This window comes from Canis aureus, chromosome 7, assembly GCF_053574225.1.
Source record: "Canis aureus isolate CA01 chromosome 7, VMU_Caureus_v.1.0, whole genome shotgun sequence".
In the NCBI taxonomy this organism is placed as follows: Eukaryota; Metazoa; Chordata; class Mammalia; order Carnivora; family Canidae; genus Canis; species Canis aureus.
In genome coordinates, this window is record NC_135617.1 from 50,073,881 (window position 1) to 50,089,909 (window position 16,029).

The following is a 16,029-nucleotide window of genomic DNA, read 5'->3' on the forward strand; positions in this document are numbered from 1 at the left end:
ATTCTTGCTCTCCCTCTGCCCCTCCCCCCTGCTCTCTTTCTTTATAAAATAAATAAATAAATATTTTTTAAAAAAAAGCTTTAAAAAATGAGAAATTACTTCTCAAATTGAAATAGTCTACAAAGTAAACATAGCAATAGTTTTTGCTTTTAGTCATCTCCCTCTTCCCTTCCTTTGTTTCCTCTTCATTTCTCACTCTCTGCTTTTCTCTTTTCCTTCCTTATGCAACATAATCACTAGAAATCCAAGAGTAAGAACGAAAGTGGGAGCTTCAGGGCAAAGCTGTAACGTTTTGTAATGAGATCTGAAAAGTGATATTTCTAGTATCCTACAGGTGATTATCTAGAAAATATTGATTATGTCCTGTATTATCAATTTTTGTTTTCATTGAAGCAGGCTTGATTAAATGAGCCCCAAACAAAACACAAATCCCAGTGAAAACTTTTATAAATATCTTTTACAAATATTATTCACAAATAGGTTTATTCTTTACATTATACCTACAATGCTCTATGAAAAATGCAAACTAACGACAGCGCTATCTTTTAAGTCTTCAGAGCCTCCTCTAAACTGCAACGTCAAAGCTAGATGAGGTCTCCAGTATGATACACAAGGTCATTAATAACCCAGTCCTCAGATACTGCTCCAGCTTCATTCCTAGACTCTCCTCATCTGCACTTACTTACACTGGAGTTACCCAATTGCTTAGCATTCTCTTCATAGCCCATTCTATTTCACGCCTCTTTGATTTTGCTCATGTTGTTTCCTCTGCTTAGAACATCCTTACCCAATTTTTTTCACCTGTGTAACTTGAATTCATGCATTAATACGCAGCATGGGTGTCATTTCCTTCTGAATCTTTCTCTAATCCCCCAAATGGAACTAAGTGTGCTTCTTATATGCTTCCACTGCATCCTGTTACCCATCTATCAGAGCACTTGTCACAATTTACTGAGATTATCTGTTAACATGTATATCTCTTCAACCAAAGTACAGGCTCCTTGGTTTCTATTATCTTTTTACACCCTTGTTTCTTAGCACAATAACTGGCACAAAGTCTCCCAATATTTATGTTATTTCCATTGGCAGAGATCCAAAATGTGAAATGGATATATCTTATCAGCTTCTTTTAGGCTTATGCCATTAGGTACTTGATTCCTCTAACTCCCCTTGTTCAGATTCCATGCATGTTAAAAAGACTTTTAAAAATACTTTTAACTATTGCATAGTTAGACAGAGACAGTGTTCCCTCATGCTTTCTGTAACAGAGACAGTGTTCCCTTATACTTTCCAGTCCTGCTTGCAGTTAGGTTGGTAGAATATGATTGGTTTTGACCAAATGATTATGGGCATGACTGACATTGTCAACACTTGGCAAAGGTAGTTTAGAGCCAGTATATTTTCCCAGTTTACTATTCTACTATGAGGCTGCTTGATACTTTATAGGCCTAATAACTCATCCCTGAATTTAAAAATTTAAAATAAGAAACTTTATTATCTAACAGTTTCTAAAGTGCCTATGAGAAATGTAGTGAGATAATTCGGTCTCAGAGTATGTTATTAAGTTTCAGTCAAGCTAGGGGTTGGCGACATGATGATGTTATGTTCTCTCAGACTGGCTGAAGGATTTGTCTCCAAGATATGGAGTTGTTTGCAGGCCACATTTCCTATATGGTTGTTGGCTGGATATTTCAATTCTTTACTCTGTGAGTTGCTTACAAAGCAGAGCAATTACTTTCTCCAGATCAAGAAATCCAAGAGCGAGAGAGAAAATGGGAACTCAAGGCAAAAGCTGTAACCTTTTATAATGTAATATTGAAAGTGACACACTATCACTTTTGACGTGCATTACTGGTCACTCAGACCAATTCTGGCACAGTGTGAAAGGGAACTACACAGGGTGTAACTATGAGTTGACGGGGGAACGTTGGTAGCCAGTTTGCAGGCTAGTTATGATGGAGGCCACATATTGAGGTGGTACATAAATCATGAAGGACTCTTCACCCATGAGTCATTGTATGAAACAGACTCTCCAACCCACATTAAATGTTAAGCGGACGAGAAATAAACTTCTGTGACATAAAGCCAATGAAAATTCAGGCTTACTTGCTACTGTGGCATAGTCTAGCAATTCCAACCATTAAAGTTCTTCATGTAGATATGACTATTATGGAAGAGACTATGATGATTGAAAGAACTTCAAATATTCTAAGATTTGTAAAAATAACTCCTTATTTTAAGTCAAAACACTGGAATTATTACCTTTTCTTTTTTGCCAGGTTTGTGAATTTGGTTAATGTGCACCTATACTCAGAACATTAACAAAATCAGGTATTAAAGACATAGCTAAAGGCCAAACAAAAGTGGTTAGCATCCCTTACCATAGTTTCCTGGAATACAAGAAACTGACAAGCTTTTCTCAAGCTGACACACAACGCTTTGATATTTCCAGTTGCTCAAACTTTTAAAATAATTTTTAAATCATTTCAAGTATTTGATTCATGAAATAAGACCTACTTCATAATATTGTTGTGAAGAGTAAGTGATACAATATAAATGTACTAATGTCTTCTGAAGGATAAGATGCTATGTAATCGTTAAACATTGTTCATATATATTTGATATTGAAATAAAAATACTGGAGAGAAAAATACTCAGTGATGATAATCCCAAAATATTTTTAAAGAATTAAGTACATATTTATTCTGAGCAGTTTGCTTTGTTTAGGATAAAATAGTTCTGTTGGAAACAAATTTAATGCTATTCAAAATATATATCCTATATTCATTTACTTGGTTAAAAGATAATCCTTCATTGAGAACAAAAGTATAATGAATAAATTCAGCCCAAAGAGTCAGCAATTCAAAAGACTGATCATATATGTCATGTACTTCATCCAATAGCATCTCAAAGTGTTCCACTGTCTGCATTTAAAGGTCATTTCATGTCTGGTGTGATGGGCAATGCTCTTTGGACATACATAACACCATTATGCTCCAGGAACACCATAATGTGATATAAAGATTGACTATTTAATCACATCAATAGAAACTTATGATTTTTTGAAAAGTTAACAGTCATTATAAAAGAAAAAAAAATGAAAAAAAAAAAAAGAAAAAAAATGAAATACGTGAGTAGGTGGTTTGAAGACCAAAAACGAAGAAAAAAAGAGATCTTTAGATTATTTGACATGTTAAATGTTTAGTTTCTCAGTCTTAAGCTGTATCTAAAGACAGCACATTCAATAATAAAATAATCCTTGGCCACAATTATCTAACATTTACCAGTGAGTCACTCCACCCCCATCCCAAACAGGCAAAAGTGTATTATTTTGGCAGCACCTATTTTACCTTGAAATTTTCTCTTGTAAAGTAACCCTAGCCTGACCTTGATTAGCTTATCAAATGAGCTCATCCACATAGCTGAAGAACTGTAGTCTATCAGAGATATAGCATGGCAACATGCCAGAACAACTCTGTAAATTGTCTAAAGGGCACATCTAAGCATCACTTCCACTCTTTTTTCTTCTGTATTTCTGAGTCAAGATTAGAAACAAGACAGGCAGGATGAAGTAATGGAACACAGCTGGATCATGGGAACTGATCAATCCATATTTGAAACTTAGTTCTGCTCCTAACTGATCAAACTTTGGAACAAGTTAAAATAGCTTTTGAATTTCATTTTCCTCATTTGTAAAACAAAGCTATTACTCTCTTTCTTATAAGTTTGCTATGAGGCATCAATTATAGATATATTCTGAATAAATGAATATATATATTCATTGTGGAGCTTAGCATTCAGGACTTAGCATATAGTACTCAATAAATATTTGCCTTTCAGTGAGAAAGGGAACTAGAGATGAATCCTTGCTTCCCCTATCACAGGTCACTGACTGACTCCTATTAGTGAGCCAGTAGTTAACAGAACCTATATACCTACAATTTTGGTCTATGTCATAATGCTCTAAGAAGAAAGATAGAAAAATCCTCTTTCACTTGTAAAAGAACACCAGCAGTGTATACTCCTGAAATATGGGGAGCTGAGAGAGAATTTAGGAGCTTTGGAATGCTAACACAGCTGTAGTACATGAGGATTTGCAAATATATTCTAGAATATAGAAGGATGAAAATGAATGTAAATGCATATGTATATCCTAATGAAATCAATAAAAATTTTAAAGACTGGAATATTGTATTTGTATTTGAGTGTTGAATTTGGCCTCTTTTGAAAATTGGTATTATTTTCATTATTTCATTTTCCTCATTTTTTTCCAAATATAGGAAAAATTCATTACATTTAAATTATCCGTAGCACATATTATCTCATTATTGTCTGTACATGATAAATGTTGCCATGATCTATGCAGTAGCCACTTAAAAAGTTATCACTGAGATTCTGTTCAAATAAAAAACATGGTTTATTTTACTCAGGAAAACTAGGTGGGTATACTGTTTTGGTAAGATTTTATTTATTCATTTGAGAGAGAACTCGAGCTAGAGAGAGAGCTCAAACACGCTCAGAGGGAGAAGGAGTGAGAGAAGCAGACGCACCGCTGAGCAGGGAGCCCTAAGGGGCTGAAGCGACTAGATCCCAGAACCCTGAGATCATGACCCGAGCTGAAGGCAAACGCTTAACCTACTGAGCCACCCAGGCACCCACAGTAGTTACGGTTTTAGTAAAAGTGTGACAGCATCAGTTTAATTCTTATTCAGATAAGCATATGTTACATTCTGTTGCCAAAAACACACAAATTTAAAGCTCAGTGGCTAACGTTACCTTTTACAGTCATTATTCATGTTTCCGTCAGGTCGTGACAGAAATGAGTAATGTATTATCTCTAACCTCTTTCTGTCTCCTGTGTAGGAAAGGGTGGGTTTAGAAACACCCACAGATGTGAATTGGGCATTAGGAGAAACAGGAAATAAATGTTTCTTAGGCTTAGAAGTAGTGGGAACTTGTAACTCTGCCAGTTCCATATCTGGGATATATGATTAGCTCCATAAGAAGCAACCCATTACAGATATTCCTCATCCACTCCATTTAGTTTAAATGTTATCAGGTAAAGTTCTTAATAGGCAGTGTGCTTCAGCTGAGTTAAATCAACACATTACCTGTGTACGTGTGTGTACATATGCTATTTAAAACATTAATAGTGATAGACCTAACAACAGCCCAACAACCACCCAAAACTCTGAATAAATGGGACATTGTACAGGCAAATTTAAGCTGACAGAGAATTTTATACTGATGGTTAGCAAAGGCTTTTTACTGACAGTCAGGAAAGCAGTAGTATGAACGCACTAAACACCTGTTATGGGATGAGTGGGTGGAGCTGGTATGGAAAAAGCGAGCAACATCTGCCAACTCCATTTTACTAATAGTTTTTAGGAAGCCCCTCAACTGAGAGAAAGCCTAGAACAGAGGCCACAAAGAGTTGCAGAGCTACAGAGCCGCAGACTGGCCATGGAAGCAGAAGATGGTTGCAAACTACATCATGGAGAGATTTCATCTCTGGGAATGAAGGGATAGAAATTGGCATTCAGTGTCTACTAGGTGTCAATAAAACTACACACACACAGATGTGTGTGTGTATACCTCTGTGTATTTGATATTCTTATAAGATTTCTACAAGGCCTGCATTATCAACCTTAATTTTCAAATAGAAAAAACAGACTTAAAGAGTTCAATAGCTTGCTAATGGTTACACAAGAAGCAAGAAGCACAGCTGGATTGATGTCATTTGTTGAATGTTCTCCTAATTTTTAATATGGAGACAACAACAGGGAATATAGAAGTATTCCAGGTAAAAAATCATGATATCTTTGAATGCAGAAGTAAGAGAGGCATAGACTTACTCATTTCCTCCAGCTGTTTAATGTTTGAATTGAATAGAACCCATCATTCTATCCAGTTTTAACTCAAGGAAAAATAAGTAGAAATAACATCAAATATATTCCTATGAGTGTCCTGAAGAGCTCTCCCCCCAGTACACAATTTTAAAAACATAATATTGCTCAAAATGTACTGGTCAAATAATTGAATGCATCTATTTGGCTATAGTACAAGACATACTTAGGAATAGGTTATATGTATCATAATTTTGAAGATACTGGAAAAACACTCTGTCCAAAAAGAACTGTGTCCTATCATCTTTTCTATGACCCAAAATTCTATAAGTAGACATGCATATGTCTTTTATTAGAATACATACACTCAAGACATTTAATGTAGAGTAACTTTTGTCTTATTTTTAATGACTTGTGTTGCACTTTTTTTCAAAGAAAACTGCTTTCCATCACTGGGAAGAAATATCTGATACAAATAGGAGAAGGGACACAATGAGAGAGATGAACTGTGGAGAGAAGAAAAAGAGATGGAGATGATCAAGACTTTGTCATTCTGCTCAGGGCATATCCTGTTACATCACTTTACAAAAGGACATTGTGGGGGAAATGACTTCTAATTGATCATATTGTATTTGAAAGTTCAACAAGGTTGAGATTTTCCAAGTAGTCAGTTACATGAAAGTACAAATGGTGAATGGACGCAAAGGGTCAGAGATTACATCTACTGCCTACACTGTGGTCTTTCACCTTCATATCTAATGTTGCCTCTTTATCTTGCATGAATAATGTGATTCCTTGTCCTGCCACTTTATGCATAAGATTACTTTTACCAAAGGGGCAAAAAGGCAATTCTCAATCTAATCCGTTTTGCAAATTTGACAGTGATATCAAAGAGCAGGAAGTTGTCTGTGAGTAATGACACACTGATCATTTGTTTAAATGTCAAACTTAAACTTCATCAACTTTCAGGGAATATGTCAGTAAAGAAAGGGTTTCAGTTCACCCAGAGAGGATTTCACTGAGATTTAGTCCTGAAGAAAATAGCTGTCAGTATTTTGAGAGCACAGTGCTTTGTGTAAATTTTTCTTTTTAAGCTGAATGAATTGGCCATTTCAGCACTTGGGGCTGTGGACAGTGCTCTCTTCCTTGACCTTGTGAAACAGGTAGAAGTGTTTCCTTCTTGAGGCGAAAACACTCCTCAGGCTAACAAACATGTATCCCTAAACTATGTAATTAGAAGGTGAAGACTATGCATCAACATTCTGTGTAAAACTAGAATAAAGTAAAAGCGAAGGGAAACAAATTTTATCACATTATTTAAGCCTGAAAAACAAATCAGGGAAGGGAAATAGTTATCATTTGCAGTTACTCCTGCAAAACAGGTCAAATTTTTACTGCAATGCAATAACATTCCTCTCTGGATAGCATTTTGTTGGAGACAATGACAGAGCTATTAACCCTTCATGGTAACTTATTAACAGTAGACATAGATGCGAGAGAGAACAGGAAGTACATTTTCTATGCTTGCGGACAACAGGAGCAAATTCATTCTCTCTATACTTTCTAGCTCTAGAGTGGAGTATCCATGGAGAATTCTGGATCTAAAGTCAGAAGAAATGGAGTTGAATGTGAATCATGTTCTTTAATGAGCCATTTCATTTCTCTAAGTCTTGTTTCTTCTGTCAAATGTGGGTTACTTTGAGGATTCTGTGAGGGTTTATGTGAAGGGTTCTGGCACATGGTAGGTATTCATTGGATGTTAAATTTAGATCACTTACTTATCATTAAGTGTCGGCATAGTACAGTGATATGTTTCTATGCTGATGGTCATATGTTTTAATAGCTCTAACTCTAAAAGCGGATGCCAGGAAGGGAAGCAAGAAAGGCATGATTATTAACAAACTTATCCTTATAGCAAAGGACCTTAAGCATGTGTACATTCACCTTCATTCACCTTGTTTGCATCACCCAGAGAGAGATTCCCTTATGTTTATTTTTAAAACATGAGCAAAACAGAAGTAGCTTGAAAATAATGCAGTATTATTGAAAAACAAAAGTTTTCAGAGGATTCATATCTCTCTTGAAAAATAAGATTCTACTAACTCTCCGCAGAATGCTTCTCAGTCACATACTACCAACTACTCTGCCTGCTGAATTGGTGAGAGACTGCTTTGAATGCTTCCTACCCAGACTGACACACTTGGGCAGAGAAGGTAAAAATCAGATCAGTGCTGAAACCCAGTAAGTTCTTATCATCCTCCAGTGCAGCTACAAATTCTTTGCTTTGGACTTCAAAGCCACCCAGCCTATCTCCCCTCACTCATCTTCCCTTTTTATAACTGAAAATCAAGAGCCTCTTCTTCTAGCTTCCCCCATCTCCTCCTGTCATTTTCAGCAGAGATTGCCTCCACACTGCCCTCTGCATCTGAAACACCTCCCACTTTCCATTCATCAAGGTACACTCTCCTTCCATTCACAATTCATGTTAAGTCCTCCCTCCCTTCCAAAGCTTTTTTTTTTTTTAAGTGGATTCCCCAGCAGCCCTAATAAACTCCATCATTACAGCCCTGTACCCTTCTGTAACCCCTCCCCAACACTCAGAAATTGTGCTGAGGTGGGAAACGGACTGGAATATCTATCTTTGCATAGGAACTCAGACAGGGGCAGACAGGGAGTCCAGCGTTAAGCTTTTCTCGTCTTTGGGGGGAAAAGACCCATTACAAAATTTCCCCAAGCCTGGCAACAAGCAGGCTCTCTCTCTCTCTCTCTCTCTCTCTATATATATATATATATATGTTGAGCGGATGAATGAATGAATGGATAGGCAGATGAATGATTGAGATCTCTTTGGTACTTTTCTCAGATGCCCCTCCTTCTTGCTGGCTCCTAGCATGGTTCCTGTTTAATTCAGCTTCTGTGCGTGAGTGCCCCTCCGCGCTTTGCTTCTGTCTCCACTCCCTGCCGTTCCATTACCACCTCTAGACAGAGCCTAAACCTCCAAAGGGCACTCTACCCAGCTCACAAATCCTTTGTGACTTCAATGGCCACAGAGAGCTTGCTCCTTAGGAGCCCAGCTTTGCATTCTGTCGGCTTTACCTCTCCAGAAAGCCCCCCCCCCCCCCCCCCGCCGTGAAACATGAAACACCGGGCTACGTTACACAAAAGGATGACTAATTTCCCCACATCCAACCCCATCCACCTGGAGACCCTGTCGCGTTGCCCCTGTCTGGGCGCTCCGTAACCGAGGTGATGGCAAAGGAGAACGCGCTTCCCCGCTTCCCCCTGCACAGAAAGGGATGACCATTCCAGGGCTCGCTCCTGGTTCCTAAAATCAGAAAACTTTTTTTTTTTTTTTTAATGGAAAACCCCACCCCGAGAGCAGCGACCTCTTTGTTTGCCTCCCAGGGGGAGGGAGGGTCTTCAGAGCCCCGGCAGCCCCGCCCGCGCAGAGGGGCCGTGACAGCCCTCGGGAGGGCTGCCCGGGGCCAGACTCACCCAGGACGTTGCCCACGAGAGCCACCACGAACACGATGATGTAGCCAGCGATCAGGACCCACTCATATTCTTTCGGGTGTAGGTATTCCCTCCACAGGTACCGCAGGAATTCCTCGTCGTCATAGTCGGTGGGGTTTAAAAAGGGCTCTTGAGTTTCATTCAGCTCCGGAGCAGATGACCAGTTGCGACAAGGGGGGGAGTCCTCCAGTTTGGTGCCGGACATCACGGGCTCGAGTCCGGCTCCGCTCAGCGCCGCGAGCCGCTCTCCGCCTGCCCCATGAGCACTGTGATTTGCGGTGCGAAAGGCGGCGCGGAGGCGCGACGAGAGGCTCCAGAGCAGAAAATGACGTGAAAAGTTCCTGAGCCAATGCCTCCGGAGTCTTGCGCCGGGCAACTTCTGCGGCGGCGGCTTCTCGGTCTTTGCAGACGATTTTGCACCGGGAAGACAGGCGGCTGGGGAACTAGGGACCCGGCCCTGGAGGCTGCAGCAGGGACACCGGCAGGGGAAAGCCACCTCGGGCTCAGCTCAGGCTCAGTTCCTCCTCATGCCAGCGCTGAATCTGCAGCCCACAGCCTCCGCCCGCGCCGAGGGAGAGCAGAAGCCCACGGGGGTGGATGGGGAGGTGGAGGGGGTGGATGGGGGGGGGGGCATGAACATTATTTGAACCTATTTCTCCGTGGGTTAAACCTCCCTCTCTTCTACTTTTCTCCTCCATCGCTCACGTGCGGTCTCCATAACCCATACATGGACAGGTGTAGGTCCGTGGACCGGGCAAACACGTCCACACATGGTTAATACAGGCTCTGTTGATGCGTTTGTCTCTTTAATGTAAACATAAAAGTAATGAAGTAATAAACATAAAAGCGCGCTGCCCCTCAAGCAGGACTTATGCAAAAGTGTCATTTCAGGCCAACGTTTTCATATTTGTTTGGCTTTGCCGACTTAGCACTTGCTGAATCTCAGAGATGTCGCCTCCGCTCCCCACCCCCCCGCCCCCCACCCTTCTCCAAACTGGGGAATGAGACCATTTTTGAATTGAAGGATATATTTAGCTGGAATTTGCACTTGCAACATTAAGTGTAATAAGAAACACAGCAGCAAAAGCTTGAAGGGCACTAGGGTCATAAATGTTCTCATAGTTAATGTTATCAAGCAAAGGAGACACCTACATGTTAAACAGATTCTTAGGAGGATACAGTGGTGGAAGCACAAGTGCTCTCCAGTGAACATCACACCTCACACCCCACTGATCTTTCTCCTTCTTGACTCAGGACTGATGTCATCTGCCACTGGAATGAAATTGATTTCATGTCTAAGAAGAATATTTTGGGATTCCTGATAGTGTGAGTCCAGGATCCTTTCATTCTCAATATTCATGATAGGACATGGAAGGGACTTGGACATCACCTAACTTGAACTTAGGTTAATATTAGAAAACTTCTAATAACATTGCCGATGTTCCCCCACTTAGTTTGGATGGAGCACCTCAGTTTACATTAAAATAAGGTCTTAAACTGGCATATAACTTTCTTAGTCTTCTACCTAAAATCCCAGTTTGCCTCTTGGTGCAACATGGAATAAATGTTCTACGTGACAATTCGTCACATATTTAAAATAAGTATCATACCCCCCTTCCCTTTCCTCTGCTTTCTGCCTGATTATTTCCACTGTTTTTCAAATGACACTATCCCCAAGACCTCCACTCATTTGGTCTTCCTTTAGACAGTGGTCAATGTCTTACATAATATAAAACTAGGAAGCGATGCAGGAAGTTGGCTTGGGTCTTATTGATACCAAATGTACATGATCTTGTGGATGCACCCAATATCTATATCTAATTATTTTTTTCAAATGTCACAAGACACTGTTGGCTCATACTGACTGTTAAGTCATCCCCCCTAGCCCTATCCTAGTCATAATTCTTTACAGTTGTTTTGTACTTTATAGGTAGCAAAATTCTTTCATACATGTTATTTTAAAACTTCTGAGGGACTGACATGATTAGCCTGTTTTACGGGTGAGGAAACTGTTCTGGAGAAATTAAATGATTTACCAAAGGTCAAGTGACTAATCTGTGGCAAGACCATTCAGTTCTTGTGATCCCAGCTTGGGGTTTCTAGGATTCTAGAGATGTCATATTTCATAAGAAATGCTATTGTTATATATATTTTTAATCCACACTCTTCATTTTTTAAGAGAAGAAAATAAATAGGCATTTGATTTCTTTGACAAATATTTACTCAGTATTTCTATTTCACTCTCAGTGATACAAATTAAACAATGTTACCACTTTCATATAGTTTACTTTCCAAGGAAGTTAGAAAGTGAACAAATCAACTAATAAATACCTAAGAAAATAATAGGAAGGCATAACTGTTATGAAAACAAGATAGGGTGAAGTGATGGTGAGTGGAGAATCCCAAAGGCCATGTTAGAAACAGATGGTCAAAAAGGCCTGTGTGAAGAGGTGACAGCTAAGTAGGATACCCACATGATGTATGCATATATTAATTTCATTTTGTTAATTTGAAGTTTAACCAGATCTTAAATGCTGCTGCTATTACCCAAAGCATTAGCCATTTCACCAGACCTCTTGTCATCAGTAAATTTGACAAGCAGGCCTTCTGTGGCTTTGTTCAAGTTCACTGATAAAAATCTGCTAACTTGTGTCCCTCTGATTTATTAATGTCTGTGTTTTCCTCTTCCACGTACAATTCTTTTAAAAATGGGAAAGATTGCTGCTACTTTAGTTGCAGTCTATAATCATTACTGTCTTCAAATTTCTTGTCATTGACAATCCACAATATGGACCCAGTGTGCTATTTTTTTAAGTACTCATAGCCATTGGGGGGGTGTGTGTGTGGCACTTCAACTTGTTTATACTTCAGTCTATTCTTGTTACATCTTCTACCTGCAATTAATCATCACTCTTTACTAAAAGTAGAAATAAGGAGAAATGAGAATAGTTTCAAAATTTTATTCTAATAACTGCTTTATATTGTGACAAGCCTCATCTTGAAAAGTATTCTATTTCTCTCTGTCCATAATTTATCAGGTGTTTTATTTTAAATACATGGTACTCTACTGCCATACAAAAATTCACTCAAATCCTTGAATTATTATTTTATTGTTTGTAAGCACGTCAGAAATTATAAATATTACAGTATTCATTTCGATGTGATATCCATCTTTAGATCTTTTGATACCTCTTAGGGCACTTGAAAATAATTTTTATCTCTCTAGGTATTGTTTTCTTCAATTCAAAATCTTTCTATCTTTCTGTTGGGTGTATGGAAAAGGAGTCAGTCCAATATCACAAGATAGTAAGGGACCAAATTTGTCTAGGGATGACCTCTTAAGATTGTTATCAGAATTAAATCAATTGATATTTTTAAAACAGTGTCTGTTTTATAGAAGGGATCTGAAAATGTTTGTTGAATAAAATTTAAAACTATGTGATCTGATGGTGTGAATATTATTTGCTTTACATATCAATTTATCTAAGTGTTTATATTTTTAAAAAAGAGAAACATAGCTCACAATAGTCTGAGTAATTCTGCTTAACTATCCATCTTAAATTTTTTATGTCACTTTTAACTCTCGGACTAACCTGAATATATTAAAAATAAGAAAGAAGAGGAAAATAAAACTCAAAACCAGATTCTTTTTTCCCTTCAGTGGTTGTAGTTATGTTGCTTAGAGATCTCAGATTACATGGGCTGTCCCAGATTTTATATTCTTACTCCTGATGTCAGACTATACTTTTTGCAGCATATAATAACTTTATGAATCCATTTCATGAAATATTTCTGAATCTTCCCTATGTGCCCCGGAGTTTAGTTAAGAGCTGGAGGCATAAAGATCAATAAGACATAGTCTAGCCTCAATGATCTCACAGCGCACCAGAGAATTAGAAGTGTTATGATTATAGAATCACTCTGAGTTTCTAGGGTAGAAGGATGCAGAGAGTGTCATGAAAAAACACCTAATTCAGCCTAGAGAAAACCAAAATGGATGGCTCCCCTACAGGGAAAGTCACTCTTGAGCTTTACTCCTTGAAATGAAAGAGAAGATTACTAGTTGGTTAGGGATGGGAGGTGTGCAGGTCAGGAAGGCAGCATTTCCAGAAGACTTGGAAGCAGGAGAAAACATGGAGTGTATAGACAAAAGCAAGGTGAAGTGAACAAAGTCAGGCTTTCTCAACGTCTCTGGCAATGATGTGGAAAATGGATTATAGAACGGTTAGACTGATGACAGGGTACTAGGTAGGAGACTAGTATAATGATCCTGCTGTCACAAGGAAGATTGTGGTTCTGGGGATTGAGAAGAGATGGGTGTCATTAAAATAATAACAATAATAATGGTTTGAACAGACATCATCCAGAATGCAGCCATCTTGTTTTATTACTTTATTGAAGAGGGCTGACTACATGGTAATAGTATGTTTGAGGTTTATTTCTCTGTTTCACTGTGTATTTTGAAGAATAAATTGAAGAAAGAGACAGAGAGGATCCCCATGTTGACTTTCAAGTATTTGAAAAGAAAAGAAAATCAACCTGAGCACTATCCATAATGACTCTACTGAGCTTACATATACCCCAAATAAATGCATTGATTTTGCAGGAAGTTGTCTGACATCTCTAGGCTCCAAACACCACATTATCTTATAATAAGGCCTTCCTAAATCTTTCTGGAAAAGTCTCTGGTTCATGGGGTGGGGGCTAGAAATCTGTTTTTCTGGAGAAACTGGGGAAAGAGATCTCTGATCACTTGTTCCTCTTAGGAGAAACACTTGAGTGGGTTGCTGAGAATGAAATACCCATGTTCTAGGAGACTCAGACATAAATAATCAAAATCGCATTTTACAGATTACTACAAACTATTGCTGTCTCTTTCTCTTCCCATCTTTCTTTTACTCCCTCCCTTATTTACTTGTATCTTATTTCAGACTAGATTCTCTCTGTTCCTTCTTGCCTCCTATCCTGCATGATCATATCTGACATGTTCCCTTTACTGTTCTTTTATTCAACAATCTATGGAAGTCATGCTCTATCCATATCTCTTGTTGAAAACAGACAAACACTGTTTTGCTCTTAATCAGTTTTTGTCTCATGAGAAGCATAGAGGAGTAAGCAAGTAATTTAATTCAGTAGAACAAAAGTCCTTATGTGTACACCTAAACAGGTCTAAAAGTACAGGAAGAGACATTTACTCTGTCAGAGTGGGGTCAAGATGACTATTAGAGGAGATGTTATCTAAGCCCAGAACTGAAGAATGGAGAGTGGCAGCCTCTGGTGGGAAGGTTGGGAAAGATAGATGGTAACAGAATGGAAGCAAGTGACTCTTTTGTGAAACATGAACAGCCAGCTTTTGGTGAGTGCTTATGTGGACTAAGCCCTGTGCCAAGCACATTAATTGTGTTAACACAATTGATCTTCACAACTCCATGCCGTAGATCTTATTAGTTATTGCATCAATTTTATAGACGAAGAAGGGAGGCATGAAGAAGTTAAGTAGCTTTCGCAAGGTCACACAGCTAGTAAATGGACCTTGAGCAGAGTGGTCATGATCCAATTCCAGAAATATGTTTTAGGTTTTTGAGCTTTGTCATTATTCTGTTCCCACAGCAAAGAACCAAAAACTTTTCAGTGTGATCAGCTGTTTCCTTTAATAGTATTAATAATACTATAAAATTTTGATTCTTTAAGGACACATTTGTAAAATCACATACACTTCATATAATTTTAAATGTCCAGTTGTATTTTAAGTAATGTTGAGGAGCAGAGTTGCAGGGGAAATTGTTATGCCCTTCAAGGTGATGTCTCCGTGGAGCAAATAAGTATCTTTCTTTGCGCTCTTAGATATAAATGCTTTTGTGCACACTATACAGTCAAGGGCCTACGTGTTGTCTAATTCATCTTTTTTTTGTACCAAGAACCTAGCACAGCACCTTGAATATAGCTACTGGAAATCACTACTTGGTGGTCAGGACTGAACTGAGGAAGAGATTCCTTTACAAAAAGTGATTTTTATGAAAAATTATACATTTGTGTCATGTTGGTTTATGAGAGACCATGGGAATTCCTGAATATGTAAGTATATCATTGACTCTTACTAAATCTTTAGCTTAGAAAGGACTTAATCTTTTTATCTATTGTCCTACTCTATTAATTCACTCCTTTCCATAAACTAAAGGTCCTTTTTATTTTTAACAATGGCAAATGGTTAAAAATAAGAGAATAATAATAGGCAGTAGAGAAAGATAATGAGTTTCAATGCAATCTTACAGTAATTGAAAGGAAGGTACACAACTTTCCCATATGCTCCCTGCCCTGACACATGCACATCCTCTACCATTATTAACATCCTGCCCCAGAATGGTACATTAGTTTCAATGGAGAAACCTACACTGATACATCATAATTACTCAAAATCCATAGTTTACATTAGAGTTTATTTTAAACTCTATGAATTTGGACAAATATATAATGACATGTACCTATCATGTAGAGTATTTTCACTGCCCTAAAAATCCTCTGGGCCTTACTTATTCATCCTTTCCTCTCCCTTAATTCATGGAAACCACTGATCTTTAATTCATAATTTCTTTCTTCATAGCTTTTTGGTTTTCAGAATGACATATAGTTGGAATAATAAACTATGTAGCCTCTTCAAATTGACTTTTTT

The 16,029-nt window shown here is 38.3% G+C and overlaps 1 protein-coding gene across 1 annotated transcript in view; it reads right to left on the bottom strand.

Moving 5' to 3' along the window:
• HCRTR2 (hypocretin receptor 2) overlaps positions 1-9,764 on the bottom strand; it is a 109,377-nt gene extending 99,613 nt beyond the window's left edge. Inside the window, exon 1 of the mRNA XM_077903590.1 lies at positions 9,342-9,764. Coding sequence (XP_077759716.1) covers positions 9,342-9,564 — 223 coding nt within the window. The 5' untranslated portion in view covers positions 9,565-9,764. The remainder of the gene's footprint in view (positions 1-9,341) is intronic.
• Positions 9,765-16,029: the final 6,265 nt, after the last annotated feature.